General features: G+C 35.2%; 1 protein-coding gene across 4 annotated transcripts in view; it reads right to left on the minus strand.

Moving 5' to 3' along the window:
- Window positions 1-310: 310 nt before the first annotated feature.
- SPATA7 (spermatogenesis associated 7) overlaps window positions 311-19035 on the minus strand; it is a 43546-nt gene continuing 24821 nt past the window's right edge. For 3 of the 4 annotated variants that reach the window (XM_085317578.1, XM_085317577.1, XM_085317576.1), the window contains exons 6-12: window positions 9696-10174; window positions 7711-7777; window positions 5993-6060; window positions 3738-3791; window positions 2333-2410; window positions 1457-1514; window positions 311-1072 (exon numbers count right to left, since the gene is read on the minus strand). In XM_085317578.1, the coding sequence (XP_085173704.1) occupies window positions 611-1072; window positions 1457-1514; window positions 2333-2410; window positions 3738-3791; window positions 5993-6060; window positions 7711-7777; window positions 9696-10174 (1266 nt within the window). In that variant the 3' untranslated portion in view covers window positions 311-610. Of the gene's footprint in view, window positions 1073-1456; window positions 1515-2332; window positions 2411-3737; window positions 3792-5992; window positions 6061-7710; window positions 7778-9695; window positions 10175-12470; window positions 12561-19035 lie in introns of all 4 variants that reach the window. The other variant, XM_085317579.1, reaches the window with a different exon arrangement.

Here is a 19035-nt window from a genome sequence, read left to right on the forward strand (position 1 = left end):
TACAAGTATTGTAAAAGAARAAAAGACTGTAAGTACTTCATGCCCCACTGGAATTTCACAGTAAACAATGGACTGAGTTCCAAATGACACAAAATTCGACCTTCTTCCAGCATGGACAAATAGTTCAATTTCTGCTCTGTAGATMTATAATATACTGTGTTTTGATGTGGATAAGCTGAATTCATCTTGCAAAATAAAAAAAAAAAATCCCTTAGATCCTGATTACAGAAGCCACAACTGCATTAAAAGTGTATCATTAATTACTTTATTTTTTATAAATAAAAACAATAAATATTTCATAACTTACTATTACAGCTAAAGCTTCCTAAAAATATAATTTAATTTTAATAATCTCAAAAGTTAATTCTGGGTTATACAATTATAGACAAAATATACAAAAATTCTTTTTGATTACTGACTTTACCCTTTACAATCTACATTAGTACAGAGATCAATTAATGCCTCATAAATAATACCCTGCTAGAGAGACTGTAGCAGTCTTTAAACAGAAACACTGAAGATGTAACAAATAATTTACTGCTATTTATTCAGTGAATGGCAGTTCTCCACACAACTATCTCCATTCCTATTAACAGCTACATTTTGGCTACTACTCTGGATAGCCAGGTGATAGCTGAAGGGCCTCGGCAAAGTTTTCTTCAAGGTCATCAAGGTCCTTGTTGGTTTCCAAATCACTGTCACAAGTAATAGAGTTTAAAGTTGCATCATATGCAGGTGAAGTTTCTGGGCCTTCAGATTTCGCAGAAGAGTGAGAGTCTGTCCCAGCTTTCAGTGTTTCAGCAACATCTACTGAATTTTCAAAACACACTGGTGACTTGCATTTGCTTGGTTCCGTCAATAATAAATCCATGGCTGTAAAGATTTCTTCACTTTTTTTAGCTTTTCTTTGTCTCCGACTTTTACTGGTAAACTTGAGCTGCTCCATGGTATCAAACGTCTCTAGGTCTAAGGAGTGAAATGCTTCCTGGTTTGCGTGGATTTGCTCAGCACTTCTGCCTGGGCTGCAGCCAAGGTCTACTTTAAGGACACCCAATAGATGGCGCATTTTCTTCTAGGATTTGAAGGAAGACAGGGGTGATTATTTTGCTAGGCCCACATCTGCAGAGAGCTTACAGGCTTGTGAATGAATATATTTCAAGAGGTTTAGTTCTGATGTAAGGAGAGCAAGGCTGCTTGCAATCAAGTGACTAAATTATAACAGCAAATATCACCAAATGGCATTGATTATTGTCCCACTTTTGTGACTGTGCCTGCTTAATAGATAGCTCTATCTATAGCTAGTAGGAGCCTGCAAATTGCTCATTTATAAAGATGCTCCCTACTAAGCATTTTAGTTGCCTTTACCAGCAAATATGCCAGTATATTTCCACTCTACTTTGGAAAAATCACTGAAGTTATATGTAGAGAGAGAGATTATTACAAGTGCAGCACCTACCTCATCCAAATGGTACTTATTTTCTTGTACATGACACTCAAACAATTGTTCCAGAACTCTAAAAATAAACAATTAAACCTTAGGCAAGGCATTTTAAGAAGGATACGAAAGCAATACTTAAGCAAATTTATATATATTAATGACCCTATTTTTTAATTTTCATTTCTTAGCTGAATAGGACCATTAAGATTATTTTAATTATCCTCTGTTACAGAGACTGTCACCTTGAGCCTGTATCCTACTGGCCATTTGTGCAGTAAACAGACTCAGTTTTGGGCAACAGACAATAACTATGGTGTGATCTGTAGCACAGCTCTATATGGTTTTGATGATCTACCAGAAACAGTAGGTAAGGAAACTAATTTGGGAGTACTAATCAAGTACATGAATTATATAATAACTTTCTAATAATAAAAATATTTAATAACTGGTGAACTCTTATCTAGAATAGTATAGAATCCTTACAACCCATGTTGAAGATGACTGATTTCATGCTAGAACAGGGACAAAGAAAGACATAACATGTAGATATGGAGGATTTGTTGTGCTAAAGGTTAACAGCTTGATTTATTTAGCAAAACAAATGTTGCAAAGTAAAATGATTTCTTCTTAGCATTACTCTACATAGCGTTTCAGGTCAGTATCTAATTCAGGCTGCATGTCTGCATGCAACTGAARTAGATGACAGACTAGGTCTTTTGCACCTTTTCTTATGTAAAGCAAAGAAGAAAAAGAAACAAGAGCAGAGGTAATTGGGTATTTAAGTATTTTTAACAGTCAATGAAACGACTACCAAATGACTAACGACTTCCCATTCTTACAGAGTCCATCTGTACTTTACACAGCATCACAGATTTGAAAACAAGCATATCCTACCTGTTAGAAAATAGCCCAAGCTTAAGAATTTCATTTGTTACATCTTCAATGAAAGTGAGATATAAAAGCTCCTCTTCTCTGCAGGGCAAAAAGAAAATCCAACATTAAATGTTTAAAAATATCTCTCACAATACAATAGGAATGATCACCTTAAATGACAATGCTATTAAGAAGATTTTACAGTCTTTGTCACCAGCTGCTATTTGTCAAAAAGTGAATTCTATCAAGACAAACTTACCCCTGCATTCAGTTTGAATAATAATGAAAAAAACTATGCAAAAATGTCAGACTATCAGAAAGATTGCTATGGCATTTCATATTTATGCTTTCTGTTGTGGTATAAATGAGCACAAAAATCCTGATTGTGGAAACAGGCAAATCTTGGAAGGTGTTCACAACTTGCTTTGCTCTCAGAGAGAAAGCAGTGCCACCTGGGAAGAAATCGTAAGACAGCAGTAGTAAAGGGCTGAGTAAAGGGCTTTCAACGGAGCTTCTACAAAATCTGACTGCACCTTAAAACTGCTAGTCCTCAGTGGCAGCTCAGAAAGATAGAAGTGCTGACAGCCTCCATTCCTTTAAAATGACAGCTCTTCGATGTACAAAATCCTTGTTAGTGAGAGATATGTCTTGCACCTCTTTGATCAAATTTCTTTTTTTTTCTTTTTTTTTTAATACCTCTCAAAGCTGTGTTAATCACTATAAATGGGAGCCTCTCCAAAAGTTTGGAGCTCTGTTTGAAAAAAAATCAAGATTTCAGTGCTGTTTCTCTTTCATAGCATCTTTCTGATTATCCCAAAGTATCCAATGAAACTCTATAGAACCATCCTTCAGGCTCATTTAATAAACAGGAAATAAAAAATGGGATAAATTTGCATGATTTTAATTATTTAAAAGTTGTCATTTGGTCTAAAGATTGTCATTTTTGTTTCATCTATAGCCAACAGTGAAAGGCATCTATACATGATCTGTGATACTAAGATAATTAAAATKAGGCAAGAGCAAGCCTGTTCCAAAGGTCACACAACAAAGAATTGGCAGTGTTTGTGAATATAACTCAAACCTGTCCTAATTCTCATCAAATTTCAGACCAGAAATACGGTTAGAATGTCCTCCTGCTTGATGATTTATCTTGCAATGTCTCAGCCCAAGTCTAGACGAAACAAATACTAAATACATTTAAAGTGTAGCCACYAGCTGGTAAGAGCAGTTTATCTTCCAAAGTTACTGTCAAATTTCTTCAATTTTACATTCACGTGGAAATTTTAAATATTTTATAACAATTCACAGTGTGTCTATTCTACTTTACATTGTGAACAAGAGTTTATTCTGAGGCCTCATTTACTGTTTCAAGGGTTTCTAGTTTATTGTTGCAACCTAGCAGAAACAGGGGTTTAAACATACTTACTCAGACTGGATTTTCCTCCTTGCTGAAGGCTGCTCACAACACAAGGGTGTTGATCTAATCAGAAAATCAGAGGGTAAGAAACAGCAAAAAGCACTGTTCTAAACACTTGCACATTACCCTGCATCACACTCGCTTCTGGAGCTACCCTGTGCCATTGCCCCACTTCACCTCTTAGAAGAAAAACAAGCAAGCAAGCAAAAAATCCCTCAAACTCTGCTCCAGTAGCAAAATCCACTGCTTACCTTCAAGCTTGAAAAACTATGGTACAGCAGTATTATAACACCTCGCTGGGAGCCTGCTCTAACTGTTGAGAAGGCTTCAGTGTTACTCCAAATGCWATACATAAGTCTCATCTCTTATAAAGAGTGCTTTTAGTATACCATTTAATAAAACACAATTTTTATTCAGGTAAGGCTCCCTATGCATATATGTGCTCCTTATGAACATAYTAGCTTGAGTACAGGAAGACGACTGCAATTTAAAACGGCATTATTTCCTTTTCACAGTAATACCTTCAAGGTCATTTTGTGAAACAGTTTCCTAGAACTCACATACTGAGCCACGAAACTTACTTTTTAAAGCATGCTTTTACTGAAAAGCTTACAAAATAAGATCTTTATATAAATCAAAGAGTGAACTTTATGTGGAAGAAAAAATAAATGAGTGGAGTAATCTTGTTTATGCAACTCTAGCTCTAATAAGTCTTGCTTGTTTGTATTTTGCATATTATGAGACAGCTAAATTGTAGTCAGAAAAAAAAAAATCTCTTCCATGCTGTATCTTTAGTGTTATATGCATAATATATGGTAATATATTGATGCAACTGTGCAACTGAAGTATTCAGCTGATGTAGTGTCAGCAGGCTGATCAAAAAACAAATAATCTTTCTCTTTCATTCAGGAGCTGAGACAAGAATTAGAAAGAAATTCCAGCATTGTAGAAACCTCATTTCCTTAAGTTTGAGTGGAAAATTTTTTGGTTCACTAATCAATTTACATTCTGCCAAACATGTTTTAACTCTTATTTTGCTGTCAAATAAAACTAGGAACCACTAATATTTTATCCTCTGCCTGCCTGGATTTAAATGGAGATAGGCAATTATATCTTGTGTAGCTCTGGCTGTAGGTATTTATTCCTTTGTCCCTGTAGCAGATGACAGATGACTAGTTAGTGACAGCTAGGCTGCAAACCAGCTGCTCTACTGTACAAAACACCAATCATACGTATATGAAGGTCTAGAGCATTTCACATACCTAGCGTACAGAAAAACAAAGACCATGCCACCAAGTGCTGACATACACAAAGGAAGATAGGACTGTAAAAAGCAGAAAAAGGGAAGATGAAAGCGCCAGTACTAATCTTTGGCACAGGTCCATAAAGGGACTGTGACAGTTTTATCTTTACACCATATGGAGTTTGAAAAAATGGAGTTAGGGCTTGTTTAACTCAGGTCTGCACTGCTGTACCTAAGGGAAACTGGGCTCTTGATGCCACTTCCTTATGTATTTGTATTGTTCCTTCAGAAACAGAGGAGTTTGTGTTAGTTTCTCAGGAAGTGGGAGATCTAGATTCAATTCCTTTCTTCAACCTGAAATTAAAATCTCCGTGGACCATCTTGCAGAAGAATACTCAAGTCATGCATGTAAAAGCATGCTGTACGGCTTTGTGTGGGAAGGCCCGAGAGCAAATCAGCAAGGTGGCCAATTAGCTCAGCAGGGAGGAGAACTGGTTGGGAGCCCTGGGTTCCGGCCTCATTGCCAACACTATTCATGCATTTTAGACATTATTCTAATGCACAGTGTTACAGCTTCAGAAAAAAATATGGGAAATGCCTCTGGCCTGTGACTCAGGAAGATTTCAAATTCAGAAGACTGGATGTCTTCATGACAAGTATGAAGGTATGCCAATCCAATATTTAATTGTAAAACTGTGTTGAGAAATATATCGTTTGTAAGCGCAAATATATGGTCAGAACTAACATCTCTGTTAACTTTTCCTCAGTCTTGCTCTTGACAAAAAGAAATATTCACACATTTTAGACCTCTTTTTCTTAACTGGCTTCACAGTGGAACTTGATCATAAGAAAACTGTAAATTTTGAAGGTGTGAAAGACCATTAAACTACAAACAAATAAAGTCCTATGAGAAGAGACTTATAGAGAGAAATGGCCACGATGGCTTATAGACCTAAGACCGAGCTGTATGGAAAGCAATAAGGAATGTTTCACGTATTTCTTCCTACTGTAAATAAGGCACCTTGGAAAAGAGTACTGAAATGTGGATGTTCTCTCAGGCTTATCCACAGTATGTCTTTCATCTTCAGCCTACAACAGAGATAAGATCTTTATTAGCAGTGCAAATACATAGCAAATCTTACCATCAAAGTTAACCTAATAACTGCGTGCATTTGAGCAATTCTACACATCTTGCATCTTTTATGAGAAACTTTGTGTAAACTGAGACACATGGCAGCAAAGGGTCATCAGCATTGACAAACATCTAAAATTTTAAGCAGTGGCAATGGGAGCTGTGTAAGATTTCTCCCCTGACAAGTCAAGGTCAAAGTCAAAGATTTCTCTAAAACCCAAAGGGCGTCATGTCAGCAACAAGAATAAAATTCAGTATGCAGAAACAAGAACTGGCAGTCTAAATCACATCTCTCGAGCTGCTAGGACAAAACAGGTGGAAGGTAAAGTTGCTGACTGCCTACATTTTAAATGATAATACCCTGAAAAGGCCAATAAAGCTGCACGACTTACTGTTGTAGCTTTTACAACAGCCAAAGTAAAGTCAAATGTGACAATTCTGAAATGCAAAGTTCTTCATGGAATTGGAATGAAGCCTCCTGACTAATCATTTAACTTTTAATGAGGTCAGCTGCAGATGTAGATCAGTTCAGGTTCAGCCACTGTTCTATTTTCAGCAAAGCTATAAACACATATTATCTCTTACCCCTTGCCTCAAAAGAATAAAACAATTATTTGCTTTATTAAGCCAAAGACATGAGGAGTCTGAACTTACAGCCCTTCATGAAGAAATTCTCTAGTTATTAAAGTCATTCTCTTTCTTATGTTTGCTAGGACTGTTCATTAAGAACATATTGTCTGTACACTAGCTACAAGATAAAGCACAAAATAAGAACCTAACTTCTGATCGAACTCTTGTATACAAGAATGGGTACAAATTAAATCAAAGTTTCCTCAGATTCGAAACCTAAGAAATATTTCATGTCGTTTGCATGCTCCTCTCCCAAAGATGATGGCATTCCATTTCATCTTTAAGATTTAATAATGCAAAAACATCGCATACTAAGATAATCTCTGAAAGGCCAAATAACTAAACAACTGTGTTCAAATGCCACAACACTTAGACATACAAGTCAAAATGACAGACGCAAAAATATCTGTGACAGTCCAAAGACCTGTTATTAGGAGCAGGTAGAATTTGAAGTAGTGCGTTTGTTCATTAGAGAATTCCAGATACATTAAGCAAGATAGAAGGAAAACAGCAAAACTTCATTGCCGACTGGTTTGGGTGCTTCCTCAAGGGAAGGGATTCCTGAATTCTAGTTCCTCTGCACAGAGTTATTTATATGATCTATCCAATGTAAAAATAAAGAAAGAATCCTTCAGATAGGGCACCTTCCTTTACTGAAAAATAATGCATATACCCTTATCAGGTATCTGAGCATATTAGTACATTTGTAGAATTCTACAAAACAAAAACTTAAAAAAAAATTGTGGTATTTTAAAATCTCTTCATATGCCTCAATATTTTTTCTTACTGTTTCATCTCATTCTTTTGAAATTACCCCCCCCCAAATAAATAATTCATCTGATGATAATCAAAAACAAAAAAAAGGAAATTTAATTCAATTGCATGCTGTTGTGGCAGAGATTAAATATATACTCCAAAATGATGATGAAGGGTGTGGTAAGAGTATTCAGATGACTGATAGATCATGCTCGTATTACCTTCACTGYGATCTTCTGACGTTCAATCGTAACTTTTCTCTCAGAGGCTTTGTCTGCAGAGGGAAAGCTACAAAATTTTGAGATGTATTAGCTCTCTAAGAAGTCACTTACAAAATATGGAGGTTGAGAATTTCAGTACCACCATGGGAATTCAGACATTCAGTTCCCATCAATTTGAAAGRGGCCTACCACTAAAATGTCTTGGGCAGTATAGAAAATTTCAGCCAGACTCCATCCACATAATAAAAAGTTAAAGTTAATTTTGAGTAATGACAATAGCCACACATTGGTGATCCAAATCCATTATCTGGCTACATTGTTGCAATGTTACAAAATAATTGTTCAGAGTTGGGAATGAAGATGCAGTAGGCAAGTATGTGACCAACAGCCAGAAAACGAACAATTGCAACATGGAGCATAAGTTATTGAAATTCTGGTCCTATGAAATTCAGAACAGATGGAATAAAATAACCAAACACATGGTGAAGGAGAAGACTGTACATTTCCAGCCTTTGTTTTAAAATAAAGGAGAATAAAATAAATTTAAATGGAGGTTTTGAATGTCTACTTAGTCCAACATGAAGGAATCCCAAACAAAAAGTTAACTTACATATTTTACACAAGCTCCACTGCCCAAGAAAAAGAATAATTCACATTAAAAAAATAGTTAACACTTTCAAGAACAACAACTAAGATCATGAAAAGCTAGCATCAAGGTACTTACACTGAATAATATAAAAAAYCTTGATCCACTAGTCCACACAAACAGATTCAGTTACTAACAGTTCAGTACATTTTATAAAAATATTCCATTTAAAGATCTTTAATACTTTTTGCTTACTTAAAGATATGGTACAATTATCTAGTTAATGGGAAAGGCTAAGCAAAGAGTATGTTTAAAATCCACTCCTTTCCACATATTAGAAACTTCAGGAAGAAACTTCATCTACTAAGATCTCAGAATCCTCTGAAAATTGCAACCTATAGCTGTCTGAACAAGCAAAAGAATGTTATGTTTGATTTTTTTTTTAATGGTGGATTGCTGAGAGAGATCTTGAGAGTGTTGTCCAATTCACACACAATAGCCTTAATCCCCTAAGAGTTAAAATACTCTGTTTTTTTCCACTAACAGTCTTGAGAGCAGAAATTTTCTCTTCATCACAATGCAGAGACAGATTTTTTTGTCTTCTTTTGTGATTCTTTTTGCACACGAGTATAGTTTCAGTCAGAGTATAACCAAACTGGCTTATATTCTAGTGGCAAGATAATCTCTTAGGTTTGATATCTGCTGCCCCTGCAGCTGCAATTGGTCTAGAATCAAGGTGTCCTGCTTTGTGCAAGGACAAARAGAGTTAGACAAGCAGGCAGTAAGGGCACAAAAGATATCTCTTTATGAAGTAGCATCATAAAAAACAAAACAAAACTAAAAATCTTTAAYTTACTAAGTTCAATGCAAGAGGAGGACATAAACTTTGTATAAAATATGTCACACRGCATACCTCTTAAGGCATTTAAATAATAAAAAGTCAGTGAAGAKATATACTCAAGAGTAAAAAAAAATCAGGATCTTTGCATTAGGTATTAATTAATGAATTGGAAAGTATATATATAGGGGCAATGCAAGGAAGACTTATATGCTAACAGTGGTAATTCTTTAGAAGACAGAAAGCCCAAAACAAACCAGGGATAGTAGAGAAAAGAAAAGAGAGAAAGAATGACTCTCTCCAGTGGATGTGGGATCCCACAGTTTGGATTTAGTGGCATTTTGTGTCTGACTTAACTTCTATAGATGAAACTAATTGACCAGATAGAAGACAGCAAAATATGCCAGCAAAAAAAAAATTGTATATTCTGGAATAATTTCAGAATAATTTTTCTGGCTTTAGCTGCATACAAACGAAAGCAAAATGTGTTGCTTTTATGAAGATTCTGTTATGGTAACAGCTAAATTCCACAATTTCAAAATAAGGTTTTAATCTCTGTACCTGATTACATCAGTCTGTGTTTCAGCATCCACCTGCTGCTTACAGCGATTTTTCCTTTTCCTTCGAGCAGGAGTGTAATACCTGTACTGTGACAGGAAAGATTTAGCATCTGATATTAAGGTGCGTGGAGTAAAAGGCTTCCGGCTATCAGTAAAGAAGTCAGAGTGCCTGTCTAGAAGATCCCTGCTGTATACTTTGGAGTTAGTTTCTTGACGTCTCTGGGAATGACTGATGCCAACAAAACTATTAGTGGAGCAACTGCATGAAACTCCAGAGTGTTTTCTTAGTGGACCTGAGGTACTGACACTTGAGTTTGAGTCAGAGGCATTAGATGTATTCCGAGAATCTTTTCTGGCATATTTTACAGGACTGGAGCGAACCAAGCCATGCTCATCAGGAGGTGACAGTGCTCTAGGCAAGTACTGTGCCCGCTGAGCGCAGGGGAAGAGACGGTCATTGTCTTCTGCTTCTAAGGAACTCTAGAAAAAATTAAAACAAGATTTGATTGTTCTGCAAGTTTCCCACTTTGCTCAAGTTGGTGCTCAGAGCTATTATTGTTGGAACTTGGAARTATTTTCTATGAAAAGATTTTCCATTTTTGTAATGTCAAACTGCTTCCAGAGTAGCTTCAGTGCTAATAGATTTTAACATCTAATCATTGGAAAGAGGGCTATAAGAAAATGGTTTGCTTCAGTATCAAAACATGGGTGCTTTGTAATAAAATATTGATGGCTATATCAAACCAGAAGTGTCAATCATTTTTGTCCAAAAGCTCTATGGATTTTTTAAATTCAAGGAACTAATAATCAATGCACTGAGGCAGATTATTTTATCTGGATACGCTCTCTGTGTACTACCCATGCAAGTAAGTTAAAAGACATTATCCACAATAATCCTGCTGAGTAGTTCATACTATGAAGATTCTTTTGTAAGTGTGGAGTTGGTGCCTCTCTCTCCAAATCTTATCAGCATATCACACACCAGTTATCTTTGCAAAATGTACATTCYGTAAGGAGCACTGCTCTCTGATGCAACTTAGACCAATAAGAAAACTACTGCAATGTGGTTTAGGACACAGAATAAGAAAACCATAACTAGCTGCTCATTGTCAGTATGTCCCTCTTCATCTTCTAGGTGTGAGTTGCCTATCTTTGATAGGGCTTTGCAGGTACAGGATCATACCTTGCATAATGGAATCCTGCTCCATGAGGAATATCCTAATTGCTATGATAATAGAAATAACCCTAATGCAGTCCAGCAGAGCCAGTCATGTTTCTATCCTGTTCTCCTTTGGGTTTCTCAACCCAACAGGTACTTAGGCAGCTGTATAAATTCCCTTCTAACACTACCAAAAGCCAACAGGGCAAGCTCTTAGCTTACTGCAGTTCAATAGGACAGAAACAACCTGCTGGGCTTACAARCAGACTATACTGAATTTCAGGCGATGCTGCAGAAAAGGTATTACTGCACCTGCTTCTAAACTAATCAATAGATTTGAGTTCAAAAATGTACTTCAGTTCTTAAAAGAAAATTCATATTCAATTACAATATTACTTCCAAGGAAACAGTTAAAAGGACACTAGTTAGACAACAAACCAACAGAGACAAACTATTAGTCAGTAGTAGTATTACTGCAGTAAGGTGTAGACAATATATGGTTCACACTGAAACTGTAGTTAACTAGCCCACTCCTCACCAAAAAGAAGTAAAATCTCAGTCTATTTTATTTTACATGCAGGTTTAAGTCCAGGTGTTAAGAATGCCTAATTGCAGCTTTCTGTAACAATGTGCACTGTGTTTGGCATAGGATACTGGGAATTAACACTATACCAGCAAATCTCACTGACATGGATAACAAAATCAAAACAAAACAGGAAACCTTACASTAAAAGCTCACCCGTGCATATTTTTTAAAGTCTYGTGTAAGCTAAAATTTAGTGGAATGAAGGACTGCAACTAGTCTTGAGAATGATTTATAAGGAGAAAGCCAAGTATACTAGTGAGCAGTAATGACTAAGACCATTATTCTGTCCTACGGAAGGCCATGAGGAATTTTCCAACAAGTTCAATTTTAGTAGGGCTGAGTCTAATAAGAAAGGATGCATTAATACCAGAGATAAAAAACAATGGATAGCCTAAAACTAAAATCTGAAAACTGATTCTATCATTAAGAGAGGTGAAAGAATAATGACCTTGGAMGGACAATGTTGTTTTTTCTGTTTTSTTAAAAAAATCTTAATGATTAAAAATTCAATATTATTCCTGAATTGTATTGTGACAGTGTGGCAAAGACAAGTAAGACAAGAAACACAGTTAAATCTAAGAAACAATTGAAGCTTTTTTTCTTTTTTCTTTTTCTTTTTTTTTTTTTTTTTTGCTAAAATGATAAAGAGCAGATCAACAGAAAGAAATTTTATATCTGTCCTAAGAGAATTTTACAAAATTTGCAAATTCAAAGCATAAATATTTGGACAGTGAATGTGTGCTGGTAAATGTGCTTACATTGTGCCTGTGAAAATTTCAGAAACATCTTAACATGATAACTCTTGTATATTCTTTTCCTACATCCCTTGAGATGAATTGATCTTAGAATAYCACCAGCCACTGGCAATTCTGTTCATCAGTGAATGTAAGACATTTTAGGATTTCCAAGGACAGTCATACTGCAGAGTTAGAAAATGAAACCAGAAACCTAATTATAAGCAAAATTTTGTATAAACAAACATTTTGTCCTTATATATAACTATTAAATGCAATACAAGTTCTATTACATACAACTATATGATGGAGAAGAGATGACTCATACTGTGTGTACTCAAACTGCTTAGCAGTATAACTCCAAGAGACAGCGTTTGCACTTAGGTCCTGGAAGAGTGAGGGAGAGAAGCTGTGAGGATAGAGTTATTCTGGAAAATCTCATTGCACCCTATGCAATCACTATAATAAAAGACAAAATAACAGCTAAACTAAAATAACGACTAACAAAACCCARTTCAGAACCAAGAACTAACAAATCCAAATCAGTTCCGTTCATTTTTAACTAGCTAACTACTGAGGCTTTTTAAAATAATGATTTTATTGTTCCTTACACTCAGACAGTGCATACAGCTCCACAACAACCACTTCACTAAATGATGTAAGATATAAATGAATCTATACAAATAGAAGGGTGTATCTTCTGTCTGAGAAGAAAATCCAACTAAAGACCAGACTTTTTTTTTTTTTTTTTTTTTTTTTTTNAAAAAACCAACCAACAACAAAACCTACAGTTTAGGTTCAGATAATACAGAAATTAACTTCTTGATATGCTTCCACCATCAGAATAAATATGGTGAAACTTATATAGCACATATGGCATGCATAAAGATTTGAAGTGWTCAAAAATGGAGAAAAATAAACACATTTATATAGCAAATTGTGTTCCATTCATCTTTGCATTATGCTGCTCTTAAACAGTTAAAACTGTAGTGTTACATTATTAAAGTCATTGAAGGATGAGCTCCTTTACAGAAAGCCACTTAAACATATGCTGGGAGGACATCTATTTATGACACACTACATTAATTGTGAATTGTAAAGATTTACCAGTTACCTATCCTGGTCTTGTAGCTAATCCATGTGAGAATTATTTTATGAGAGGCAATCACACAAGAATGGATTCAATGGTTTTCCTGTGGATCTTTATAGACTGAATGCAAGAGAAACCTGGAGAAAATCCTCAAGAACTCTTCACTGTTTGAAAACAGTCAAGTAATTAAGATGTGGATTAAAGGAGAAATGTGTGATTTTCACCACCACAGAGGTGTTAAGGGACTGACCACCCACAAAAGGAGCAAAAGAAAGTACTTGTGGGAAATTTCCAAGATAATCCAYAGTAGTTGTGAGGTTTTTGAAGTCTCCTGTTGTGGGGAGGGAAAAAAAGAAAAAAGAGAAAYTTGGAAATTCTTGTACATTTCTTGAAAATTCAGAAGCATATAAACACCATACAACTACATATTAGACCTAGAAAAGGCCTAACTTTACCTAAATATACTATTATTTTCTACATATATATATAGTGCATATAAACTGTATGTTTATATATGTACATACTACTTCTACTAAATATATGTAGACRTTCTACTCGTTCAATTTTTTTTAAAAGGTGTTTTCAAAAGCTAAAAGCAGTATGACTTTTGCTATATATGATGCATTTTCTCATAACTCTGCTACTCTTAGTAATTGAATCTACATTATTCCTTYTTTCCCTTTCAGAACTGCTTGATATTTTAAAAGAAAACTAARGATGATGAATAAACATCTTGCGCCAGGCTGTAAATATGAGAAATATGAAGAGAAATAATAAAAAATTCTGTTTGTTCAACACAAAAGTTAAATAACAGAACACACTGCTGCCATGCATATTTCCTTCATCTTCCCACACAAAAATTTTCTCCCAAATCACTAAGACCTATCTATGTTATAACAGTACCCAAAAATGTGCATATGTGCTGATGCCTAAAGCAAAGCGCTAATATTTTTAGCCAGCTGAGCTGAAATAAGCTGTTCCTGATGGTGTCTCATGTGAGTCAACTTAATTTTACTACTRCAGCATAATTAAGTGCTGAACCAATAACTTGCAGTAACAATGCCAGACAAATGCCTGTGTTAGCAAGCAGTATAATAAGGCTTATCAGTGTAATTGTTTGCATATAAAGTAGTTGCAATGGTAGCTTAGCACAGATAAGACTGGAAAAGTTTTGGAATTCACGTATATAGATGTTTTGAGAAGCAAATTCCATACCCCTTTGTTTGTATTATAAACAGCTCAATTTTTAAAGTATATATTTTCTCTCAAGTATTAAAATAGTTCATGRAGCTGCATTATAAATCAGACTTTAGAAGTATTTCTTACTATTTGAGGACTGGTACCACACAATATCCAAAATAATAAAGAGTTTTCATGTTGTTATGGGCTATGASACAGTTGTTCTGTTCCTTGGATCCAAAACAAAAGGAAGAGGGGAAATATGGCAATACTCTAATYTTAAACTTTCCTTATTCTTGAAGAAGCTCAAGGCAATTCTTTTTTTCTGCTTCTTCACTACATTGTAGGATGAAGTAGCTAGGGTCATAACTAGACATTGGAACTGCAAACTACAACTGTATTAATGTCCTTCTTGAGATGCACTGAGAAAAAAGGTGTTCTGAAACTGTTACCCTGGGATAAACCCTTATTGCCTGAACAGCTGGGCAGYACAGCCACTGGGCACACAAAGAAATAATATTAGGAACAGGAACTACATTGGTGACTTCAAAAAGATTTTACAGAGTCAGATAATGCTGTTTGCCTGCAACCAAGGTTTCAGAAAATTACTTGTACTCCTCTTTTTGTGCAGGAAACCTAACTGTAAGCAAGTATAATCATTTTCTTTTTTCAGCTCTATCTACAAAAACACTAGATGATCAGCTGGAAAGAAAAGAAAGATAAAAGTATGTCTATCAATACACAGAAGATGCCTATAAATATGTGGTAACACAGATTGAAGGATTTTTAACTCTATTCTTCAGATACAATTAAACAGATTTTAATTTCATGGAAGCACCATAGCTCTGGATTTTATCACTAGAAAAAATGATAAGTGATATAATTTGAAGTCAATAATCTTACCACCTTTCTTACTGTCCAAGTTATGTTCCATTCTGTTGATTCAATCAACTCGAGTGTGTTTTAAAAGATACAAATTTTCTYAGTGATATAATTTCTTAATAATAACCCCATAAAATGGTTCAGAAATTACACATTTATGCCTACATTTTATTAGTCACAAAACTGTGATAGATGGACTATTACTTGCAGCAAGTTTCTGTAGAAGGGGAGGTTCAGTCAAAACAGATCAAAGCATKAGGCTGTCAAATGATGGGCAAGATAAATAATGTAGAGTAAAAATCCAGATTCATCTCTACATTATTTTTATTTTCTAGAAGTTTAGTTTCTCAACTCAAAAGTCACTGAKATATCAGCTGCCTTGTAAAAATCAAGCTTACAAATGAAAGCTTGCTAAATATATTTTCACAKAAAAGATCTAAATGCCCCTCTTACTGGGGCCACTGAAGTTACAGTAAGACGAATTCAGTACTTGAAATTATCTTTTTTGTATGAACAGGTTTTCAAATAGAATAGTACATCTACCGTCATATAATGAAATCATAGGGACACTTTGAGAACTCTGCTGTTGCAAGACAATAGCTGCAATTTTGTAATATATGAACTTCTGATTCTTTTGGCTTGAGATGACCAGCATTCTTTACAGTTGCTGCTCTCATAACCCCTTACATTTTAAGAAGTGAAAAAGGCAGGACAGAAAATTCACACAAACTTGTGAATGAGCAAGATCAATATGAATATAATTGGTCTGCATATTGGCATCGATAATAACCGTTTTGCTCATTCGGATTTGTATTGCTACATTCTTTCTTTTTTGTGATAGTCAATCCTATAATTTGATACATTCCTACTTTAATCAAGTAGTCTGCTGGCCTGATATTATTAAGAAGAGATGTTACTGAATCTGTATATGGAAATGTATTAATTCAAGATAGYATGAAGAAGTGACTGTTACTATGAAGCTAGAAAGGAAATCCRTACTGAACAATGAATACATAAGATTTTTCTTTGATGCTTAGAAGGCACTTCTGCTTTCTTTAGTTGCTTACATATTTCAYTCTGACAGAACTAATTCATGCATACTTCATCTTCAGAACATTAATAACAGTGTAAAAAATGTTTAAACACAAGGCATTTGAGTTGTAATTCTCACAGCCATGCATGCACGCTGCAGTCAAACTTAACAATGGAGCCTGGGGAAGAGAAGACTGAGGGGGGATCTCATCAATGTCTATAAGTATCTGAAGGGAGGGTGTCAAGGGGATGGGGACAAACTCTTTTCAGTGGTGCCATGCAAAAGGACAAGAGGCAACAGGCACAAAAACTGAACCACAGGAAGTTCCGCCTGAGTATGAGGAGGAATTTCTTTACTGTGAGAGTGACAGAGCACTGGAACAAGTCGCCCAGAGAGGCTGTAGAATTTCCTTCTCTGGAGATATTCAAAACCCGCCTGGATGCAACCCTGTCTAATAGGTCTAGGTGACCCTGTTTGAGCAGAGGGGTTGGACTAGAGGATCTCCAGAGGTCCCTTTTCAACCTCAACCATTCTATGATTGTACTTAAAATGGTTAGAAGAGAAAATTTACTCTTCAAAGGAGGAGTCTCCTTTCAGCTGACTTTTGACATTGATAAATTAAAAAAAACTTCTTTAGCAGTCAGAAATACCTATTGATAGGACTACCTGAACACATGATGTGAAATACAGAGTCTCGCTCGAACCAGAGACTTCACTCATAGCCAGCTCAGTCCAGGTTTTTTTTTGCTTCAGAGGCAAGTCATATTGCGCTTCATGCAATTTTAYTGAATCACTGAGGTGAATGCTTAAAAACCAAAATCATCTTTGTGCAGAAAAATAAAAATTATGAATCTACAATTTTATGTGAGCACCACTTCCTGCTCCTGGCAGCTGTATTTCCTCCTCAGGAAGACTATACTCTGGTGGTATTCTACGCACAGATTACATAGTATTTCTCAGATGCTGCCTTTTACATTGTGAGAAAGCCACTTCAAGTAGTTCATTAAAAAAGTAGTATATACACTTCATCTAGTGCATAGACAAATGAATGTTTGGACACCAATAGACACATAATTTATTCATCCTCAATCTTTTCAGTCTAAATAAGACACTAAATAATGTTTTAAAAAMTTTATATTCATGAACACACACAGACACAATGTGAGCAGCCCTTTCAGCATCAGTATCCACAGTTTATCATGCTATTTTGATTAACTTTCACACATAACTGTCAATCATCTTTATTATGTTCCATGGAAAGAAAAGGCAAGCAGAAGAGAAGTAAAGCTGTTCCTAGTACACTTTGTGCTTTCCTCAACCTTCTGCTTAACTGTGAGAAATAAACTATGCCCTTGAAGTAATTTAGTTGCAAGTGATCCCATCAAGAAAGTGCTCCATTGTGCCATGTTAAGATCAGTCTCCCGGCTAACGTACCACACTTAGGGTGTCCTGCTAAACAGAGGGAAATGCATGGTGCACCACAAACATCTACTGCATTTTAACCCACAGCTCTAGGTGGAACAACTTTTTATTGCAATGATCTAAATATTTTTTCAAAAATTCAGTGATTGTAATGAAAGTCTGTCATGAAACTTAGGTAAGTGCAGTAGAAATAAGTTCATTACATACCATAGCAGACTCCCATATTACAGTAACTTCCATTTATAACTAGATATTACTGGTAAAGAATTTATTGTTTATCTTTTTTAAACAGTCAAAGAGCAGTCCAGTCAGGTACAAAAAAAGTTACAGGTAATCAGTCTCCTAGTTATCTCTTTTCACCATGCACAAAGCACAACTGAAAACAGTTTCTGTGCTCTACTGAAGCATTAAATAATAACAAATGCAACTCTGAAAAATGAAGAATGAGGAAATAAAGATATCAGACTTATCAAGATGTATAAAAATTGAATGCTAATGAATGAAGCTTTTTGAAAACAGAAAGTCAGGTGCATAAATCAAAGCTAGTTAGCATATATATAGCCTATAATCCATTCAGGCATTGACCTTGCCAGAGTTACAAGGATTATTACATATATATGCTTCTCTTAGTTTGCTATACATTTTACAAGAGTCACACTTTATTAGGCAAGAAGTTATGCATTATGAAAGCCATGACTTTAGCTTTTGTAYTCTTGTTTTAATGTAATGATGGCAAAGCCAGGAACATTCTACTTGTATTTTATTTCTTACATTCCTCCTATAATGTTATCAAATGCTTATTAAGTACAGAATCACATTCTGCAATGAGCACCTCTTTGGAAATCTGAAGCGTTCCAAAATTAATCTCTTCAGATTTGTTCTGAGTCTCATTCCATCCCTGGAACCTTCTAATTCAAGAATACTATTTTTGGAGCAGTTCCACAAACAGAGGATGTATTTGATCAGTTTTTTCCTAATGACAATAGTGATATCAGTAGTGTGATTACTCTCTGTGGCAAATATTCTCTATATTATTATAGGCTTTAATAGGTAGCTTCAGAATTTCTTTTCATAACTGTGAACCACTGATATATTCTGATGGCTAAAGACATAAATTTAGAATGACTAAATCACTTTAACAATGCATTAGAAGACATCTGATCAATGAAGTAGAATTCTCTGTTGGTTTAACAACATGCACACAAAAATCAGAACATTTTTTGACAAACGAAGCAAAGCTTCATTTGACTTCATTT

The sequence above is a fragment of the Rhea americana genome, unplaced genomic scaffold (genome assembly GCF_003343005.1).
Source record: "Rhea americana isolate MKP2758 unplaced genomic scaffold, rheAme1 scaffold_5, whole genome shotgun sequence".
In the NCBI taxonomy this organism is placed as follows: Eukaryota; Metazoa; Chordata; class Aves; order Rheiformes; family Rheidae; genus Rhea; species Rhea americana.